Here is a 20,099-nt window from a genome sequence, read left to right as displayed (position 1 = left end):
TGAAAAGAAAACATTGGCTATAGACACAATACTTCAAAGAGAGCTGCAGCAGCAACTGAACAGTTCCTGCCGCAACCCCACCTCAGTCGGGGACCGTGCCGGAGTGGAAGGCACAGATTTCCTCTAGAACCAGAGAGAAACTACACCAGCTTTAGGAATTGCTTATTTTCCCCAAAGACCTGCCTCTGAGTCCCATGAGCAGCAGCTGAGCCAGAGAGACTGACAGACCTTTAGGCATCACAACGTGTTGGCCTTCAGTTCTGTAGTGGGAAGCTCTCGGCCTCTAACAGAACGCGCAGCTGACTCAGCACTAAAGCAGAGGGCAAGCAACCAGCCTCATCCACGGTGAGCATGCTGGTGCTTCCTGGGGGACCACAGCCTGAGGAAGTCTGTCTCTTTGATGGGTGCCCACTGCATGATGGATGCCAGGGTGGGTGACTGTGGGGTCACAAAGATGACAATGACTCTGGCCCTGACTGTGGGCTGTGTGAGGATGTGTGGTAGCTACTACTGAGCCCCTGATATTCTGGGATTGCTCTCCTTGTTTGTTTTTTGAGACAGGGTTTCTCTGTGTAACAACCCTGGCTGTCCTGGCCTCACTCTGTAGACCAGACTGGTCTCAAATTCAGTGATTTGCCTGCCTCTGCCTCCGAGTGCTGGGATTGAAGGCATGTACACCACTGCACCTGGTTTCTGGGCTTATTCTTTACGGAGGTCAAAAAGGAAATTTCCCCCCAAAAGAAAAAAAAACCCACCAAATATAATTTACAAATGCTTTGCTGTTTCTTTATGAGCAACAGTCGGCCCCAAGTTGCTTGGGGAATGGTTTAGTGTCTCAGAGCTTTAGAGACACAGAGGTGGTTGACTTCAGTGAGCGTCTAGGTTAACACCATGAGGCTCCAATTGTGTGCTTTGCACGTGTGGGCAGCCCTTACCCCCTGACTTTTCCCAGTCATCCAAAACATCCTAAATTGTGTCTAGATCCAAACAGCAAACAGATCCAGACCTGCATCACAGGTACCAAGACCTTTGGGAAATGTAATGGCAGAGTCAGAATATAGAGCCTGTAGCTAGAGACATGTGCAGCATGGCCAGGCACAGGGCTGCACCTCCATTGCCTGTCCTCTGGCGAGTTACCAGCAAGATGGAACATCACACAGGAAAGCTTCTAGGGATGCAGAACTGGCCACTACAAGGTGACAACAATCTAATGATGGTCAGGAAGTGACCTATTGGCACTTGGCCTCTTAGAAAACTAAACAGTGGTCAAATATGGCACTTTACTGGAAGCCAGTAGCAGGCTGTGCTGCTCACTGCCACATAAAGATTCTGACTCCTCCATCAGAACTCCCATCTTCCCAGACCACTCCTCCGGCTCCTCTCATCTTCCCAGATCACTCCTCCGGCTCCTCCCATCTTCCCAGACCACTCCTCCGGCTCCTCCCATCTTCCCAGACCACTCCTCCGGCCCCTCCCATCTTCCCAGACCACTCCTCCGGCTCCTCCCATCTTCCCAGACCACTCCTCCGACTCCTCCCATCTTCCCAGACCACTCCTCCGGCTCCTCCCATCTTCCCAGACCACTCCTCCGGCCCCTCCCATCTTCCCAGACCACACCTCCGGCTCCTCCCATCTTCCCAGACCACTCCTCCGGCTCCTCCCATCTTCCCAGACCACTCCTCCGGCTCCTCCCATCTTCCCAGACCACTCTTCCGTCCTCACTGGCTGACTCAGGCTGATCTCAATGCGTACCCACGCTCCAACCAGACCTAACCGATCTAAGACAGACTGCAGGCAGGGACGTGAGAACAGTGACGCACTCAAACACTGGACCGTCAAAGTTTCCCATGGCTCAGGGCTGTGGGCTGGACAGACATACAGGCAGCTGGGGACTCAGCCATATCTATTTCTCCTGGGGCAGGTCGAGGCTGGCCACTCTGTCCCCAACATCAGAAGCATTCGCTGGTGTTTTGAATAGGAATGGCCTCCATAGGTCCATGTATTTGAATGCTGAGTCACCAGGGAGTGGTACCACTTGAGGAGGATTAGGAGGAGTGGGGAGTGTGGCCTTGTTGGAGGAAGTGTGTCACTTGGGTAGGCTTTGAAGTTTCACACCAGACCAGCCTCTCTCTCTCTCTCTGCTGCCTGCGGATCAAGATGTACAGCCTCCAGCACTGTGTCTACCTGCATGCCGCCATGTCCCCCGACATGACGACAACAGAACAGCTGTAAGCGTGGCACAACCGAATGCTTTCTTTCATAGTTACTGTGGTTGTGGTGTCTCCTCACAGGACAGGGACTAAGACATGATGTCAGTATCAACAAGAAGATTTAAATGTAAATGAAGGGAGCAAATGAAAATCAGCTCCCAGACTCTACTGTGGAGGAATGCTGAGTGAATATGTCAACCATCAATAAAGTGCTGTTTAGCTAATCAGCTGGGCAGAAGGACAGGAAGTGAGAGGCGGGACTTCCTGGAGGAAGAGAAAAGTTTGAGGGTTGGAGGAGGCCCAGGGGTCATGGTGGCAAGTGCTTGGAATATATGTATGTTATAAGGTTTAGAGTAGTTTGTTTAGTTTATGAGTGGATTAGAATCAGTTCAGAAGTCGCCCGGCGAAGTGCTGGCAGATTTAAAGTACATTTCAGTCTCCCTGTCTCAGTTATTTGCTTTGTAGGCTGAATGGATACAAAATACTGTAACACTCCACCACACAGCTCAGTGTGTGGATCTGACACCAGTGTCAAGCATATCTGATGTCCACCAGTGTGCCTGGGCTATGTGGCAAGAGGAAAGAAGCCGACTTTGCCAAAGATGCTACAATGTGTGTGTCTCACACACCAGCTAAGCTGAGTAGCTCTTTTAAAGGCCAACCTATGAGTCCTACAGTATAAACTAGAAAAGTCTGTAAAAAAGAAAAAGGCACTGTGTGTAAGGAGCACTTAGTGCTCTCACGGAAGACACAACTTCAATCCCAGCACCGCACGAGGCTCAGAATCACTCTGTTTTTAGCGAAACTGATTACCCTCTTCTGGTGTCACACATGCACACAGGAAAACATTCATACACATAGAAATAAATAAATTTTTAAAAAGCAAAAAGGAAGCTGGACACTGTGGTGCAAGGCTGTAATCCTAGCACTTAGGGAGGCAGAGGCCTGTGGATCTCTCTCTCTGAGTTCAAGTGCAGCCTGGTCTACAAAGCGAGTCCAGGACAGCCGAGGCTATGCAGAGAAACCCTGTCTCGAAAAACCAAAGCCAAACAAAAAGAAAAAAGGGGCTGGAGAGATGGCTCAATGGTTATGAGCACCTTCTGTTCTTCCAGAGAGTCTGAACTCCCAGCATCACGTGGGGCGACTCACATCTGCGTACAGTTCCAGCTCCAGGGGATCTGACACCCTCTTCTCAACAAGCAGCACATACATGTGGCACACACGCATATGCACACATGTGTGCGTGTGTGTGTGTGTGTGTGTGTGTGTGTGTGTGTGTGTGTGTATTTATAAAAACAATGTGTCAAAACCCTTAAGGCCCCACCCTCATCATAGCTTTTCTCCAGCGCTCCACAGTGTTCCGTCTCCTTGAGACACTTTACCAAAACACAACAACAAAATGAACAAGCTGGAGTCTCCACACCGACTGTGACCTGGAGGGAAATGAGATGGCCGGCAGCCAACCACAGGAACCAGAATGGCTACAGACCCAGGAAACAGGGGCCATAGCAAGGTTAATTACTATTTAAATATCTGAACGTCTCTTTAGCTGTGTTGCCCTCACAGGCAGATTTACTTTCAGGAAAGCAAACAGGAAAAGCAGTGGCTGGAGTAAGAAGGCAGCATCAGCTGGGTGGTGGCATGAGCAGAAGCTGTTCTCAACAGCCCTTGCTTCCAGGGCGCCAGGAGCTGTCGGTTGGCATGCTGGTCCAGCATCAAAGTAACGCCAAGTCAACACTGCAGAGCCAGAGCAACACTGCAGCACACCTTCGTAACCCGCTCACTGATGTCACCTCCATAACCCGCTCACTGATGTCACCTCCATAACCCGCTCACTGACATCATCTCCATAACCCGCTCACTGATGTCACCTCCATAACCCGCTCACTGATGTCACCTCCATAACCCGCTCACTGACGTCACCTCCATAACCCGCTCACTGACGTCACCTCCATAACCCGCTCACTGATGTCACCTCCATAACCCGCTCACTGATGTCACCTCCATAACCCGCTCACTGACGTCACCTCCATAACCCGCTCACTGATGTCACCTCCATAACCCGCTCACTGATGTCACCTCCATAACCCACTCACTGACGTCATCTCCATAACCCGCTCACTGATGTCACCTCCATAACCCGCTCACTGACGTCACCTCCATAACCCACTCACTGACGTCATCTCCATAACCCGCTCATTGATGTCACCTCCATAACCCGCTCACTGATGTCACCTCCATAACCCGCTCACTGATGTCACCTCCATAACCCGCTCACTGATGTCACCTCCATAACCCGCTCAGATGTCACCTCCATAACCCACTCACTGATGTCACCTCCATAACCCACTCACTGACGTCATCTCCATAACCCGCTCACTGATGTCACCTCCATAACCCGCTCACTGACGTCACCTCCATAACCCGCTCACTGACGTCATCTCCATAACCCGCTCACTGACGTCACCTCCATAACCCGCTCATTGATGTCACCTCCATAACCCGCTCACTGATGTCACCTCCATAACCCGCTCACTGATGTCACCTCCATAACCCGCTCACTGATGTCACCTCCATAACCCGCCCACTGATGTCACCTCCATAACCCGCTCACTGATGTCACCTCCATAACCCGCTCACTGATGTCACCTCCATAACCCGCTCACTGATGTCACCTCCATAACCCGCTCACTGATGTCACCTCCATAACCCGCTCACTGATGTCATCTCCATAACCCACTCACTGATGTCATCTCCATAACCCGCTCACTGATGTCACCTCCATAACCCGCTCACTGATGTCACCTCCATAACCCGCTCACTGATGTCATCTCCATAACCCGCTCACTGATGTCATCTCCATAACCCGCTCACTGATGTCATCTCCATAACCCGCTCACTGATGTCACCTCCATAACCTGCTTACTGATGTCACCTCCATAACCCGCTCACTGATGTCACCTCCATAACCCGCTCACTGACGTCATCTCCATAACCCGCTCACTGATGTCACCTCCATAACCAGCTCACTGATGTCACCTCCATAACCCGCTCACTGATGTCACCTCCATAACCCGCTCACTGATGTCATCTCCATAACCCGCTCACTGACATCATCTCCATAACCCGCTCACTGACGTCATCTCCATAACCCACTCATTGATGTCACCTCCATAACCCGCTCACTGACATCATCTCCATAACCCGCTCACTGATGTCACCTCCATAACCAGCTCACTGATGTCACCTCCATAACCCGCTCACTGATGTCACCTCCATAACCCGCTCACTGATGTCATCTCCATAACCCGCTCACTGACATCATCTCCATAACCCGCTCACTGACGTCATCTCCATAACCCACTCATTGATGTCACCTCCATAACCCACTCATTGATGTCACCTCCATAACCCGCTCACTGACATCATCTCCATAACCCGCTCACTGATGTCACCTCCATAACCCGCTCACTGATGTCACCTCCATAACCCGCTCACTGATGTCACCTCCATAACCCGCTCACTGACATCACCTCCATAACCCGCTCACTGACGTCATCTCCATAACCCGCTCACTGATGTCACCTCCATAACCCGCTCACTGATGTCACCTCCATAACCCGCTCACTGATGTCACCTCCATAACCAGCTCATTGATGTCACCTCCATAACCCGCTCACTGATGTCATCTCCATAACCCGCTCACTGATGTCACCTCCATAACCCGCTCACTGATGTCACCTCCATAACCCGCTCACTGATGTCACCTCCATAACCCGCTCACTGATGTCATCTCCATAACCCGCTCACTGATGTCATCTCCATAACCCGCTCACTGACATCACCTCCATAACCCGCTCACTGATGTCACCTCCATAACCCGCTCACTGACGTCATCTCCATAACCCGCTCACTGATGTCATCTCCATAACCTGCTTACTGATGTCACCTCCATAACCCGCTCACTGATGTCACCTCCATAACCCGCTCACTGATGTCACCTCCATAACCCACTCATTGATGTCACCTCCATAACCCGCTCACTGACGTCATCTCCATAACCCGCTCACTGATGTCACCTCCATAACCCGCTCACTGATGTCACCTCCATAACCCGCTCATTGATGTCACCTCCATAACCCGCTCACTGATGTCACCTCCATAACCCGCTCACTGATGTCACCTCCATAACCCGCTCACTGATGTCATCTCCATAACCCGCTCACTGACATCATCTCCATAACCCGCTCACTGATGTCACCTCCATAACCCGCTCACTGATGTCACCTCCATAACCCGCTCACTGATGTCATCTCCATAACCTGCTCACTGACATCACCTCCATAACCCGCTCACTGATGTCACCTCCATAACCCGCTCACTGATGTCACCTCCATAACCCGCTCACTGATGTCACCTCCATAACCAGCTCATTGATGTCACCTCCATAACCCGCTCACTGATGTCACCTCCATAACCAGCTCATTGATGTCACCTCCATAACCAGCTCACTGACATCATCTCCATAACCAGCTCACTGATGTCACCTCCATAACCCGCTCACTGACGTCATCTCCATAACCAGCTCATTGATGTCACCTCCATAACCCGCTCACTGACATCATCTCCATAACCCGCTCACTGATGTCACCTCCATAACCCGCTCACTGACGTCATCTCCATAACCAGCTCATTGACGTCACCTCCATAACCAGCTCACTGACATCATCTCCATAACCAGCTCATTGATGTCACCTCCATAACCAGCTCACTGACATCATCTCCATAACCAGCTCATTGATGTCACCTCCATAACCAGCTCACTGACATCATCTCCATAACCAGCTCACTGATGTCACCTCCATAATCCGCTCACTGACGTCATCTCCATAACCCGCTCACTGATGTCTGGTTCTCAGTGCTCACCCAAGGTCTCACAGCGCGGGATGAGAACACAGCAGGCCTCAGTTGTCATATGGCCCCACCACTCCGTTCCCTATGGGATTCTCTAGAGTGGTCTTTGGGGCCAAGCACCTCACTTGGAGGCGTTTATAATAAATGGTCTCAAAAGAAAGAACACAGAGCCCGGCGTGGCAGCTCATGTCTGTAATTCAACTACCTGGGAGACTGAGGCAGGAGGAGGATCTGAGTTCAAGACCGGGCAAAGACACAGTAAGACCTTTGTGTGTGTGTGTGGGGTGTGGTGCGGGGAGGAGTTACACAAAGCGCACCCTGGCCCCGCGCGGTACGCACCCCTTGTTCGTCCAGCGTGAGCAGCTGCTCCGCGACCTTGGGGGAGTTGGCTGCCTGGCGCAGGCACGGGATGCTCAGCTCCGGGATGACGTACTCCAGGACTTCCTTGAGGGGCAGGCCCCGGGCGGTGCCGTGCCGGGCTGTGGAGGGGACAGCATCTTCTAGGATGGCTCCCCTCAGGGTTGTGAGCTGGGGCAAAGGAGACTCCAGTTAGTATTGCTGCTGGTTACCCACAGGGCCTAACGGTCTAGCAAACGGAAGGCACTCTTAAAACAAAATCAACATTCCTTTTATCACTAATAACCCTACAAAGGGGCAGGCAGACTGCAGGACGGCCAAGAACCTACAAATGGAGGAAGCAGGCAGAGCACACCAAACACTCGAAGCTCTGAGAGCCGTGGGGGGCGGGGCTGAGGAGGGAGCACGGGACAGGCCCAGCACATGCCTTCTCCTCTGCATTAACATCCATGCTGAACACTCCTGGGCTGAGAGGAGGAATACTGGGCAGTCCTAAGTTTTGCTCTACACCTTGGAAGCCTGGTGTGGTGCTCTGGCTGAGAACGGGACCACAGGCTTGCATATTTGAATGCTTGGTCCCCAGTTGGTGGACCTGTTTGGGAAGGATTAGGAGGTGTGGCCTTGTGGGAGGGGGTGTGTCACTGCGGCAGGCTTTGAGGTTCCAACAGACCATGCCATTGTTAGCTCTGCCTTCAGCTTGTAGATGGAGGATGTGAGCTCTTAGCTTTGTTACAGTGCCTGCTGCCTGCTGCCATGCTCCCTACCATGATGGTCATGGACTCTGGCCCTCGGTAGCCCTGAGCCCAATAAATATTTCCTTGTATATTGCTTTGGTCATGGTGTTTCCACAGCAATAGAAAAGCTAAAGTAAGACCCCTGTGTCCTCATTCCAAGCTGTTACGATGGGAAAAGCCACTGCCCTGTGGCCCAGTGATCCTGCTGACTGACCCTGGGAACTGAGCATTGTCACAGGGTCACCTGGTACACGCAGTGTTCTCTGTCTACTCAGAAAACCTGTGACCTGAACTAGCATGGTGTGTCCACAGACCTAGGGAAGGTGACTAGTGTGACAGCCATCATGATAGTTGATTTCATCAATTATTAAAATTTAATTACTATTGCAAACTTCAGTCTGCACAGTCGGTCTTCAGAGCTGTCACCCAAGGAAAGGGTTTAGCCCATATGAGCATAGGCAGCACAGAGCCCAGGTCAGCAGGACACCTGCACACACAGCAGAGACATATGGGTCACCATGATTACAGAAGCAAAGGAAACTAGAAAAGGCTCCTTTGGCTGTTTGACATGAAGTGGGCAGCTGCCACACTCTGGAAGATCTCCTGGTTGTGTGGGCCAAAGGAACAAGACCTGCCGTGTGTGGGAACCAATTCCTCAGGGTATCTGGTACTTAACTGCACGATGACCTTGATTTTCACTCAGCATGAGGGCAGCGGGTACAGCAAGCTGCTCTTGAACGCTGTGGGCTGGATGGACATGCAGCCATGTTGGTTGTGCCTGCCTGTCAGATGCCAGCCTCCTCATCTGCATTTGCCTTTAAACTCATTTCCAAATTCTGATGGGAACTGTGTAGCTCACATCTGCCGTCAAGTCTCAGCCCCGGACCCTTCCTCCTTCACCACGCAGTCCTGTTATGTAGGGTGGTGAGACTATGGCCACTTACAATCTGAGACAGGCGTCTGAGCACTCACTGGGGTAACATCACTGAAGTGCCTCTCAGTCCTAAACCGTTAGCCGGCTGACATCAGGCTTCCAGAACCTTACTAAGTGGCCGTGAGGATGCAGGCTGACCTCCCACAGCAGCTCCTTACCTCACTGGTCCTGAAGGCCACCCTGTAGTTGAACTGGGACCCTTCTTTCTCCCTGGGATCTTCAACCTTCTCCCTCCGGATGCTAATGGCCACAGGGCCAAGGTTTTCATCGATTCCAAAGTAGTTCTGGTGCTCTAGGATTCAAGAGAGCAGACACAGGAGAGAGGGAGAGAGAGGGAGATGGAGAGAGAGAGAGGGAGAAGGAGAGAGAGAGAGAGAGAGAGAGAGAGAGAGAGAGAGAGAGAGAGAGAGAGAGAATGTGAGTGAGAGAGTGAGCAATGCAGCAGCAGCAGCAGCTCCTGCAGCAAGTCCCAGGGCAGGGCCACGTTTTTCTCTGCTTTGCAGTCAGAGTCATGAGAGTCCTCGCTCCAAAGTTGCCATTCTGTAGACACTCTATCAGGAGGATGGTCAGCAGCCTCAGCATGTGCAGGGGCATGGGCCCCCCTGAGCCATCACTGAAGGCCACGCTGTTCCCTTCCATATGGACGGTGACCTTCTCACACTGACTTAGACTCCTGAGGTTACCCAATGAGCCACTCAGACTAGCCAGCGCCATCTTAGCCATCAGTGGAGTGACAAAGGTCACCCTGTCATTAAATTGTCCCTTAGTGTCTGAGGAGAAATTTAGAGACAGGAAACACAGGATGGTTGCTGGGCTGTGAAGGTCACTACTGGTCCTACAAATCCAGTAACTCCGTCCACTAAGTTGTCAGTTCATCTTTTCCTTCCCATAAATCCCTGGTCCTTTAAAAACACCCAAGTCATACAACCCCATGGCAGGAATGGACCTTGGAGTGTCCCTTCCACCAGGCATGGGATGCCGCAGGACACACTTTCTAGTGGACAGTCACCAGCCTATACTCACCTGCATAATGGCCACATGCTGGTGACACTTAGCAGTGGGAACACAGGGGACACATTCAAAGAAGCAATCCCACTCACAACAGTGATGGGATGCTCCCCGCTCTGTGGACAGCTCTCTGGACCATAGAATGACAAGGGCTCACCACACCTCACGGCAGCTTCCCCACTGATGTCTTTCAGAAATGGCCCATCTCACTAAAGCACAGCAGAGGCAGTCGGGCCATGCAGAACACGGAAGTGCTGTCCATGTAACCATCAATGCAGCTAGGAGCATGTCTACTGCTCCCAGCCATGTCGCACAGTGATTCCTGCCCACCATGGTAGATGTGAACCCGGGAACTGTTCAATCGCTTCTTCACGATCCACAGCCTGGCCAGTTCACCCTTATGCAGAATGCCACATTTACCCCCTCTGACCGCCACCTTCTCCTCTCAGCGTCTGAGCTTGGGAAGCCTGCAGGCTCCGTGAGGCCTGACTGTGGCTTTGTGCTCTGAGAACTCAGCCTCCTGCTCCACTGAGCCAGCACTGCCCAAAGTGCTGCTGAAACACAGGCCACACCCACTTTATACTGCCTGGGGACCAGACTAGTGAAACACAGACATCCTGCCCTCCTAGACCCCAGGAGAGCCAGAAGCATCAAGGAAGCTGCTTCCGGGGCAAAGGTGAGTCCACTTCAAAATGGAGAACGCCTCTGCGGTGGGTACAGCCAGCCAAGGTAGCAGGCACCAAACACGTCAGGGTTAGAGAAGCTGAGCAACTGTGTGGCTTTAATCAGCAGTTTAAAGCCACTCGGTGAACCAGCAGCAGGAAGTTAACCGTTTGCTTCGGTGTGTCTTGTTCTTCTTGACAATGTGTTCTGACACGGGGCCCGGACACTGCCCTAGACCTGTCTCTACAGCAGACACCGACAGTACAGAGCTTTCTACGCTGTAGCAGCCGACTATCCTTCCACACGTTTGGGGCTTTGCTGTTCTTGGCTCTGCAGCTCTATCAGGGTCACTGCTCTTTCCTCAGATTTGGTCTCAGGTTTTTAGAATTCATACCGTGTGTGTGTGTGTGTGTGTGTGTACTCACACACATATGTATGTATAAATATACATATATATTATGTGGTATGTATATACTTCAATATCTCAAATTTCTAGTTGTGTTTTCCAACAGACTGCTGAAGATTTTAGATGTGAGTGTCCCACAGCCGTCTTTTTAAGAGAACAGTGTGGCATATGATACTCCACTGAATCAGAACCATATTTTGAAGAACTATTCGCTCTTTTGTCAAAGATGACAAGGCTCACGAACTAGTGAGCAGGAGAATAGAGGAGGTGTCCCTTCTTGCTGCTCTCGCTGACCTGTGTCCCAGCACCTATTTCTGGCTTGGGTTCTGACTCACTCACAAGCCTGGACTTCTGAATGCTGGGGCGGAGACGAGGGCCCCATGGGCCTCGGGCACCAGGCCTGCAGTTGGCCCCGTGGTGTTGCCTCACAAGACTTTGCTAGGAACCTCACGGTGCCTTTGGCTTCAGCAAGAAGTCTGCGGGATGCCTGGATGTGTTTCTAAAGAAATTAAAATTTCCCTAGACTGGAGAGCATGCTGTGTAACGCTACAGAGCATGCTCACAGACCATGAAGATGTGAACAGTCCATGTCCCCCACCCCCACCCCTGACGGGAACAAAGGCGGCCCTTCCACAGGGCATCCTGAGTCCCGGTCAGGTAAGAGCTGTGTTAATTTCACCCTGAGAAGGCCTGGCCTCTGGCCCCTCACAGCCATGCACACCCAGACCCTCGCCCCCACAGCCTAGCCTTATTTCCAAACCAATGAGCTGATGATTTCCATAAACTTGTTTTAAGAGGGAATCAAATGAAACCCTTCCCTGGCAGGACAGGAGCCGAGGGAAGGCTGGTGAGGTGAATGAGAATCAACATATCACGAGAATATACTAGAACATGACAGAAAAAACCCAGTTAACAAGATTGCAGTGTGGGAAAGGAAAATTGCAGCATCTCGGTGGTGTATCCTGGGAGGGGGAGGGAGATTCCTAACTCCAACGAAGAAAAAGGACTGGGTGCCCTGCTGGCCCAAGGCGGTTTCTAGACCCTGCAGAGTCTTGGAAGAGAGATTAACTGGTAAGTCTCCAACGAGCAGAGCTGGGAAGCCAGGCACTCTGCATGCTGAGGCCAGGGCTGAAGAGACAGATGAGGGCAGCTCTGCCAGATTGTTGGTGCCAGTGGTAAAGCAGGCTGCAAGGTCACAGAAGCCACGAGCCTCGGGACCCATGTCCTCCAGGCTTCTGCCTCAGTCCCACGGAGAGGAGAGAGATCTGTGACCCCTGCCCCCTACAGTGCAGCTTGCTGATTCCCTGCTGTTTAACAGCTGGCTGGGCACTTTGTTTTTGTGTGCTGTTGACTGGGGTGACATACCACAGCCGGTGGCTCTCTCAGTCCCTGTGGTGGATAGTGCACCAGCTTTGTTTTTGTGTGCTGTTGACTGGGGTGACATGCCATAGCGGTGGCTCTCTCAGTCCCTGTGGTGGATCATGCACCAGCTTTTCCTCGACTCACCTGTGCACCTGCATTTGAAATCACCAGCTATCCCTGCACTTAGGAGCTACAGACAAAACACAGTAAGCAAGGTGATTGGGTGGGTGATGACCTTGCCTCAGCACTATGAAGCCACACCCTGCCCTGAGAAACCACGCCTGCATTGTGAGCCTGATCCCATGCAGGGAAACGGAGGTGCTGGTGTTGCCATGTGCCTCGGACCCAAACTTAACCAAACTTAAAATGTTACGATTGCTTCATTTAAAGCCAACAAGGACCCATGTTTTGGAAGGGCCCGAAGGGGGTGGGGGGCAGCTAAGTGACCTGCTGCAGCAAATGATCTGCTGCAAATGTCAGGATGCAGACAGATAGCCTGGCAGGGCACTTCTAAGAACAGCGCTAGGGACTCCTTCACGTGAGTGGCTGGGAAGGCAGCTCGGTGGATAAAATGCTAACCACATGTATTGCCAAACACAAATTTCATGATGACTGGATTTCTAGGCCCCATCCGGATCCCTGATCCATAGGAAGGCAGAGGCCAGGAGTCCCCACAGCAAGCCGGCTCGCCAGCCCAGTGACACAGGAAGCGCTGGTTTCAGCTGGGAGGCCCTGCCTCGCTGAGAAGGGTGCAGAGTCCAGAAGGACTGATGCCAACCTCAGGCTCCAAATTCATGGGCACAGATATGCTTATGCACCGACAGACGTACAACCATGTGCATGCAAATACACATGTGCATACACATACAAGCCATGTGGGGAAGCTGCCATGGTGCACAAACAGACAACAGTTCCACCAACATACACCAGTTATGTCCTAAGGTGCAGTCATGAAGACAGCAGTGCACAGCCTGAAAGACAAGGAACTGAGGGAGCTGTCCAGGCTGCCTTCACTCACTGTAGCTCTTAGCAACAGGATAGGAGAAGGAGGGGGAGGAGGAGGGAGAGGAGGAGGGGCGAGGACAGGGGAGGGGGAGGGCAGGGGAGGGGGAGGGCAGGGGAGGGGAAGGAGGGAGGAAGAGGCACCCCTGATACCACTTGAGAGGTAACAGGCTGCCAGTGAGGCACAGCTGTTTAGCTCCTGTGCGTTCTTAGGTGGGAGGGGCATTAAGCTTGGACTGAGCAGATGCAAGGCAAGTTTCACTGGGATCCCAGAACCTTTGGGGCCTTCACTTCCAACTTGGTGTCCCAGAGCAGAATACCCCTGAGGTCTCCACTTTGGTCATCAAGCAAGCCTCACAGAGAAAGCAGCCCTCCTCCCCCACTTCCTGCTTCTCCTTGTCCTCTGCAAGTTCTTACAGGGACCCCTGCACCCTCACTGCCCACAGCAACTGCCTGGCGATGTCCCTTGGTGCCAGAGGCCCAAGTTCACCTGGGCACTCCCCCTTGTTGGGAGCGTGTGGACTGAGGGCTGAGGGCCAGGGAGAGAGGTGGGGCCTGCTGGCGAGGAGCACGTGACTTACGACAACTGCCGAGTAGCAGTCTGCTCACCACGAGGGTTTTATAGTGTGCAGCTCCTCTTCATTTTAGTCACCGACTCTATGAAGTGGGAAGAGGAGGCAGGGGCATGGACTTCAAAGGGAGCAGAGTCATGAGCCGCTCGATCGTGAGACACACTCCTCCCCCAGCCCCCAACCCTGCACTAGTAACACTAGGGTGAGTGTGTTTGCAACCAGGTGGCAAGCTTCACCAGACACACACCCAGCCCCATCCCAGCTCCCCTGTCCTCTCCTCATCTTTTAACCATCAAGTTCTGCCCTTTCATGTTGTGCCTGCCTGGGGCAGAGACAATGGCCTCTTTCAACACAGACTGGCCTCACACTCACATAAGCAGTGCATGGGCCCATGCTGTGTGACAAGCCCTGCTATGTCCTTGGCAGGATGTCCCTGAATCTTCAGCTCATTTTAAAGATGGAGCCCACGCACAGTCCTCGGCTCTCAAGCATGGACCCTCTAAGCTGTGACACATGGACATGTCAGCCATAAGACACTGTGCTTACGGTGCTGAGGTGGAGAGAGGGATGGTGCGGGGCTTTGCTTGTTGGCATTGGCCACTTGGGGTCCTGTGCGTGGTCAGAAATAGCTCTACTCAGCTCAAGGCTCGCTTATTGACACACAGCATCCTTCACTGTACATGCTGCAGAGGACGGGAGCAGCAGTTAGACATAAGGAAAGTGTGAACCACAATAACGAGAGGGAGGCCCTGGCTCAGCTTAACTTGGGTAATGGCGCCACTGCCACCACAGGGGAGCCCCGTGCCACTCTGAAACACTTTTGCTCTTTTGCTCCTTCCAAGAAGAAAGCAGATATGACAAGAAGAAACCAAACACGTCCTGTCATGAGCCATTTTACAAGGGGAGGAGGTAGAGAGGATGAAAGGACAGAAGAAAAAATATGAGGCAGGGAAGGAGCGAGGGGAGGAGAGCATTAGGTTAGCGATGTCAACTGACACAATCTAGGTTTACCTGACAGAGGGCCTTTGCACACCTGTGGGGCCATCTTCAGTGCATTAACCAATACAGGAAGAAACACTGCAATTGTGAGTGGGACCACTCCCCAGACAAGGCACTCTGGGCCAGACAAGCTGGAGACTGGCTTGCATTTCCCCTGTTTTCTGACTGTGGATATGGTGTGGCAGCTGCTTCAAGCTCCTGCAGTGTAGACATCCTATCCACGGGCGGCGTGGGGAGGGTGTCCTACCTCTGAGTTAAAATAAACCCTCCTCAAGTTGCATTTGTCAAAGTATCTCAGCACGGCAACAGGGAAGGAGGCACGAGGGACACAGGGGAGCATGGGCTCAGGGGGTCAGCGCCATCCCCTCTGGGACACCCCCGACACAGGAGTGAGACAGCGAGGGCTGCTGCCGCTGCCGCTGCTGCTGCTGCGGCACTCAATTCCCTTTCAGACTCCCGGGAGGATGCGGAAAGACTTGTTTGGACAGGCCATGCTGCTGGCTGGCTCCTCTTATGGTGGCAAGCCACTCCCTGCTTGAAGTTGCTGAAAAATCCTTTAGTGACTGTCATGGGACACATCTTGGCATCAAGAGCCACCTCTGCACATCAGTGACCCAGAGTGAATATTGATGGAACTGCAGCTTGGTTTACCCTTAGAACATGGGGGGGGTTGCTTATGCATACTGCAGCTTGGTTTACCCTTAGAACATTGGGGGGGGTGCTTATGCATACTGCAGCTTGGTTTACCCTTAGAACATGGGGGGGGGTGCTTATGCATACTGCAGCTTGGTTTACCCTTAGAACATGGGGGGGGGTGCTTATGCATACTGCAGCTTGGTTTACCCTTAGAACATGGGGGGGGGTGCTTATGCATACTGCAGCTTGGTTTACCCTTAGAACATTGGGGGGGGGTTGCTTATGCATACTGCAGCTTGGTTTACCCTTAGAACATTGGGGGGTTGCTTATGCGTGCCCCCCAACCCTAGAAAGGAATGGGGAAGTGGGAGTCCCAGAGCCCCGCAGAAAGCCAGGCGCCGGCCTACCTTTGCCGTAGAAGAACTTGCGGTAGTAGTAGGCCCCAAGGTCAATGTGCTCTATGATGTAGCGTTTGACCTTCTCCCTGTGGATGGGCTGGTTCTCTCGCGGCACCTCCAAGACAGACACTCCTGCGTTGGTGCAGTGTGAGCTGAGGGATGACTCAAAGGAGCAGCTCTCCCCAGAGCTGAACGAGGCCGAGTTGGCCCGAGACAACGCAATGCGCCGGTCGCCCTCCCCGCCAGTCTCGTTTCGGAAGTAGGGGCAGCTGAGGACCAGGTCGCTGCTCTTCCCGTCGCCCTCGTCGGCGTCCGGGTTCTCCTTGCAGCTGACGTCCTCCTTGCTGCCCAGCGGGGACTCGCAGCCTCCGGCCGTGCCTGTGGGGACCGGGGTCTGCGACGCCGCCGAGGCCCCCGTGGTGATGTTCTTCCTCTTGCCCACACTGGCCCTCGTGGCCATGGCCTCGTTGATGTTGAAGAGGATGCTCTGCACGTCATAGTGGGCAAAGCACCTCTGGCAGCTCCACGGGCGGACGCCCCGGCCCAGGCGGCCCTCCTCCCGGTCACAGGAGAACCTGAAGGCCTCGTGTTCGCTCTTGACTGTGCGGAGTTTCCGGAAGAGCGACGTTTCCACCGACTCGGACTTTAGCCTGTGCTTGAAGGCCTTGTTCCTGTCCCTCCCCACCAACAGGCCCCCATCCATGTAGTCCAGCCCCGAGATGCGGACGAACTCTCCTCTGGAAATCTGGGCTGCAGCGTGGAGGCTGGGAGAGATGGCGGTGTCACAGGGAAAGAGGTCGGGAAACCCAAAGGAGCCGGTCACCTTAGGGTCGTAATTCTCTGCTCGGTAGCCTCGGAGCATGGCGAAAACGTTCTCTCCAGACAGACCCTGCCTGTCGATGGAAGACGTGCTACCGTACTCCCGGTGTAGGGCGGCTCCCGTGTTGGGGTTGACCGCGCGCTGGTCCATTGTGTCCTCAGCATCGATGTCACTGATGGTGACGTCGCTGTTGCTCCTCTGGCGTATGGGGTGGAGCCCTCTCTGGGGAGAATGGACAAAGATGTCCCCAATGGTGTACTTTGCCTCCACGAAGTCCAGGTCCGGCTGCTCCTCTTGCTCCCTGTCACCCTGGTTGTTTTGGCCATTCTGGATGATGGAGGTGACACTCTCATAGCCAGACTGAGGACGGCTCTCCCACAGTGCCTTGCAAGCCAGGTCCTTGGAGCACTCCTTTTTAGGAGGCCACTCAGACACTCTGGCCCTCACACCCATCTTGGGCACTGCTGGGGTTCCATTGGCTGGCCCACCCCCACCGCCCTCACTCGGACTGGGGGTGTTTAAAGCAGCGGGTCCCATGCTGCCGTTGATGACTTTAAATTTCCGAGCAAAATAATCATCAGACTGCATGGTTCTGGAAGGGTCCTTGAGTTTGGAGGCAGCTCTGCCAAGCTTGTGCGTCTCTACCTGTGGTGGCCTCGGGTCACTCATGTCCACAGAGGCAGGAAGCAGTCATCAGCAACAGTGGCGTGAACCCCCATCCATGGTCATCACACAGCACCACAACAAGCACAGATAGAACGGCTGCTTGCCTGGAGTGTTTCCTTTTCATGAGAAGCAAGCAGCATCCTCAAAGCACAGTCGCTCTGTGGCCATGACAGGCTTGTCTTCCAGTGGCTGCAGTGACACTGTCCCCACTTCTGTTCTCTTCAGCAGCACTTGCTAAGGCTTCTGTCCATAAGCATTTCCTTCGCCTGCAGTCAAGGACAGAAAACAGTCAATTGTGACTGACACAGTTCAGGTCGACGCAGGTCTACAGGCTGATCTCGTGCTCACCCCGCCTCTGCTCACGTCAATGTTCTTACACGCCCGTGTGCATGCTACACTGTTCACATGGCTCAGGTGTGTCTGTGTGTGTGTGTGTCCTGTTGTGCAAGGCTGACAGGAACTCTCACGGAAAACCACGACCACCATTCTTAGAAACACTTTCCCAGGATGCAGGATTTACTGCATGCATCAGACAAACAGATGGAAACTTATGGGGCAGAAATAGACTTTCTCTTTAATTATACAAAAATATTGCTAATACTGTGTACTTTCTCAGCTCAGTGTACTTTCTCAGCTCAGACAGGCAAGGTGACTTATTCACGGGCCTGAGAAAGCAGCAGCTCCTGTCCTTCCCGTAAGCACAATTCCCAGTGATGGTTCAGTTGGACAAGATTAAAATTCCAGTTAGCTAAATGGAGTGAGAACTTCTGGCCAAGATGGATAGATGGGCATCTTTGCGGGTATGTCCTAGCGTCACAGCCGCTTCGCTTTGTCCCCAACACTAAAAAAAGCTAACAGCCTGGGCATAGCCTTGTGTTGGTTACCCCTGAGCCATTACGCGACTGAGTAAATAGGGGATCTTAGGATATGACACATGAAAGGAGAAAATGTAAGCAGATGCACAGACACCCTGACCTGTGCTCTCGGAGAGACAGGGAGCTGGCTGCCTCTTCTCACCTACCTGGGGTGCCACCCACTGCATCCCCAGCCACAGTTACTCTCGCAGTGTGTCAAGTTCTGTGGCTTTTTGCTGCCTATCAAAAATAAACTATTTGTAACCAGGCCTCTGTGGGAATTAGAAAAAGGGAAACGAGGACGCTGCGTGGCCTCCCCGGGCAAGAACAGGAGCTGGCGAAAGGGCCGGCCTGAGGCCTGGGGACCCAACAAAAGGCTCGGCCTTCAAGTTAATGCCGAAGGTATTGAACAGAGAAAGACAAGATGGAGCCAGAGCACCTTGCTGCTTAAGTACTTGTCAGTAAAGAGGCAGCACTGCCATGTCTTCCACAAGACGTCAGTGAGTCTTAAAGACTAATATTGTGCTTGTAACTGAGCCTCTTATCAGGACTGCAGCTGCAGCAAATGGCTGAAACCCACAAATATGCACAAATTATGAATCCCATTCATAGAAAAGAGTGGTTAAAATTATACAGCATGTTTATAATACAAGGATAACTATAGGGAAAATGCTTATTCTTCACAACAGAATCTAATCAGAACATGTCTGGGGATACACAGAGAAACAAAGGCACCCCCACTTTGACCCTCCCTGTGGCTAAAAGGACAAGAGCTGGGCTGCAGCTTCCTCCGAGCTCTATCACCTGAGCCACCTACACCAGGTATGCTTACCCTGGTGTCACAGGAAGCCATGACCATGGGCCATCCAACAGCCCTTGGATGCACATGCAGATGTGCAGTGACCTGACAAATGGGCTGCTCGGTTGGCTTACTCCCCTCTGAGTCCGCCTGTGAGGAGATTTTCAGAGATGGTTAGCTGAGGAGGAAAAGAGCCTCCTGACTGGGGCAGCAGCATCCCAGGAGCTGGTCCTAGATTGGTCACCCTCTGCTCCTTGACTAACGACAATGCGACCAGCAGCCTCACGCTCCAGGCCGGCCCTCCCTGGATGGGTTGTACTTTCAAACTGAGTTAAAACCTTCCTTAAATTGATTTTTGTCAGTATTTTTGTCATAGAAATGAGTAAAGTAGCCAATACAGCTATCAATAAATAGCAACAATTGTTGATATCAAAGAGTCATAGTATGACTACTTTTGTTAAATATGGGCAGGAAAATTAGATATTAGAAAATTCAGACATTCCTTAAAAAACAAAACATAACCCTGAGCTGGTAGCAACATTAACACTACAGCCATGAAAATGCACAACACAGGGTTCTCTACTATGAGCTTTACAGTACAGGGTGAGCCATCAGTGGCTTGTACCTTCTAGAAAGCTCACCCTGGTGTCAGCACCACAGTTCTTCAGGACAACAGATCCAAGGTGTGGCTAAGTTTTCCATCAGAGTCCAGCGGGACTTTGCGATGACCTGAAATATTTAGTCCCCAGACAGCCCCGTGTGATG

At 52.5% G+C, this 20,099-nt stretch overlaps 1 protein-coding gene across 5 annotated transcripts in view; it reads right to left on the bottom strand.

The window, feature by feature from the left end:
• The window catches only part of SIPA1L2 (signal induced proliferation associated 1 like 2), a 144,795-nt gene that overhangs the window by 54,686 nt on the left and 70,010 nt on the right, over nt 1-20,099 (bottom strand). For all 5 annotated transcript variants that reach the window (XM_084756634.1, XM_084756633.1, XM_084756637.1 and 2 more), the window contains 3 exons: nt 16,205-17,947; nt 9,308-9,441; nt 7,464-7,652 (listed from right to left, as the gene is read on the bottom strand). In XM_084756634.1, the coding sequence (XP_084612760.1) occupies nt 7,464-7,652; nt 9,308-9,441; nt 16,205-17,684 (1,803 nt within the window). In that variant the 5' untranslated portion in view covers nt 17,685-17,947. The remainder of the gene's footprint in view (nt 1-7,463; nt 7,653-9,307; nt 9,442-16,204; nt 17,948-20,099) is intronic.

The sequence above is a fragment of the Acomys minous genome (assembly GCF_964271855.1).
Source record: "Acomys minous genome assembly, chromosome: 14".
Classification (NCBI taxonomy): Eukaryota; Metazoa; Chordata; class Mammalia; order Rodentia; family Muridae; genus Acomys; species Acomys minous.
This window is presented reverse-complemented; position numbering and strand designations above follow the sequence as displayed.